Source organism: Apis dorsata, unplaced genomic scaffold, assembly GCF_000469605.1.
Source record: "Apis dorsata unplaced genomic scaffold, Apis dorsata 1.3 scaffold_52, whole genome shotgun sequence".
Lineage (NCBI taxonomy): Eukaryota > Metazoa > Arthropoda > Insecta > Hymenoptera > Apidae > Apis > Apis dorsata.
The window spans coordinates 1132225-1134124 of NW_006263353.1; the positions used below are offsets into that span (position 1 = coordinate 1132225).

Sequence of the window (1900 nt, forward strand, 5' to 3'; positions counted from 1 at the left end):
TTTTTATATTGTTAAATCTTCTTTATACAAAAAATGAATTGTACAGCACATTTATTATCACAAATAAATCTTAATGATGTTTTTTTTGCAATCTATTACGTTGGGACCTATTAGTACCATTTTTCTCAGCTGTATTAGAAACCAGGTTCATTCGATGATCTCCTAATGGTATCCTAAATAGTTTGATCTTCATATAATCACAAATTTCAAGACAAATTTGAGAACTATATCGGAGCAAATCTAAAGTAACCCAAATCTAAAAATAAAAATAAATATAAAACATATAAATATAATATTTAAAAAAAATTCAATAAAATATATTCAAATATTAAAAAACTTACAAAACATAACCATAGAACATAATATTCTTTGATAAAGAAATTGAAATATTGATTCAAGAATAGCATTGCTGGTCCAATTAGTGAACTATCTAAATATTCCATTTCATTTTTTGTCATATGTGCAACCTGTAATAATGAATAACAATACCATAAAATATTAAATGTAATTAAAACAATTAATAAACAAATTAAACAATTCATAATTAAACTATAATATAATATACGTACCACTAATCGATTGGTAACTTTAGCTGCAACCATTCCAAATGCAAGTATGTACAATGCAGGGTGATTTTCATACACATGTTCAGCACTTTTTCTATAAATTATAAAAGCTGGTACTACCACAAAACTAAATGGAATAATTGGAGATAAAACTGATGTTCCCTGAAATGGAATAAATATTATAAAGATAATAATAATTATACAAAAGAAATATTCAAATTAGTAATATATTTACGAATATCTAATTTTAAATACCTAAAATTTAATATTTAAGCATCTATTTATAAATATCATTATAAATTATGAATTATAAATATAAATATTTATAAATATAGATATTTAATAAATTAATAAGAAAATATAAATTTAAAAAGAACAAATTTTATTATTTAAAAACAGAATATGTAATTTAATATTTTATACACAAAAAATAGTTACAAAAATTAGTTTTTTCTATTTTATATGCAAGAAATAGTTACTCTTAATAAAAAAAAATAATTACTCTTAAAAAATTTTATCTATACAATATACATTTCATTGAAATTTTACATCTTTATTATTATTAGAAAACTATATGCTTTACATAATAAATCATAATTAAAATTATCAGCTTGAACATTTTTATCCCATATATTTAAATATAAAATGTAAATCTTTAAAGAAATCTCTAAAGAAGCATCTATTTACAATAATAAAAGATTATATTAAAAATTTATAAAAATTAGAAAATTAGAAAAAATAACTTAATTTATCACTATAATATATTTTAAACATAATAGTAATAAGTTATAATAGTAATAAAGTTATAATGCATAAATATCATTATAAATTATGAATTATAAAAGTAAAAAATTAGTTGCAATAAAAGTGATTAAGCATGTACTAACTAAAATTACTGTAATAATTTTATAAAATAATATATATACTTTTAATAGTGCATGCAGATTTATAAAGTAATAGTGCATAGAAATTGATGAATAGGAATATAAAATGGAAGATATGTATGATATTCTAATATATATTCTTATATATTTAGGAAAAGGTGTTAACCAAAGTGAAAACAAAGATAACAGTAAACAGTTCTGTGTGATGCTCTTGCAAAATTTAGACCCATATAAATAATTTAATGAGTGACATTAAACATTTTTCTTATATTATAATTAATTATATACAATCCTATAATTATAATAGATTCGTTTTTAATTTAAACAAGATAATAATTATATAATAATTATAACAAAGATAATAATTATATAAAATATTCTTAACATTATTAATTATTTTTTTGAATATTACTGATTATATATATATATATATATATATATATATATAAT

The 1900-nt window shown here is 18.4% G+C and overlaps 1 protein-coding gene across 7 annotated transcripts in view; it reads right to left on the reverse strand.

Moving 5' to 3' along the window:
* The window catches only part of LOC102672132 (cholinephosphotransferase 1), a 12593-nt gene that overhangs the window by 4784 nt on the left and 5909 nt on the right, over positions 1–1900 (reverse strand). For all 7 annotated transcript variants that reach the window (XM_006609118.1, XM_006609117.2, XM_006609115.1 and 4 more), the window contains 3 exons: positions 570–728; positions 342–467; positions 118–256 (listed from right to left, as the gene is read on the reverse strand). In XM_006609118.1, coding sequence (XP_006609181.1) covers positions 118–256; positions 342–467; positions 570–728 — 424 coding nt within the window. The remainder of the gene's footprint in view (positions 1–117; positions 257–341; positions 468–569; positions 729–1900) is intronic.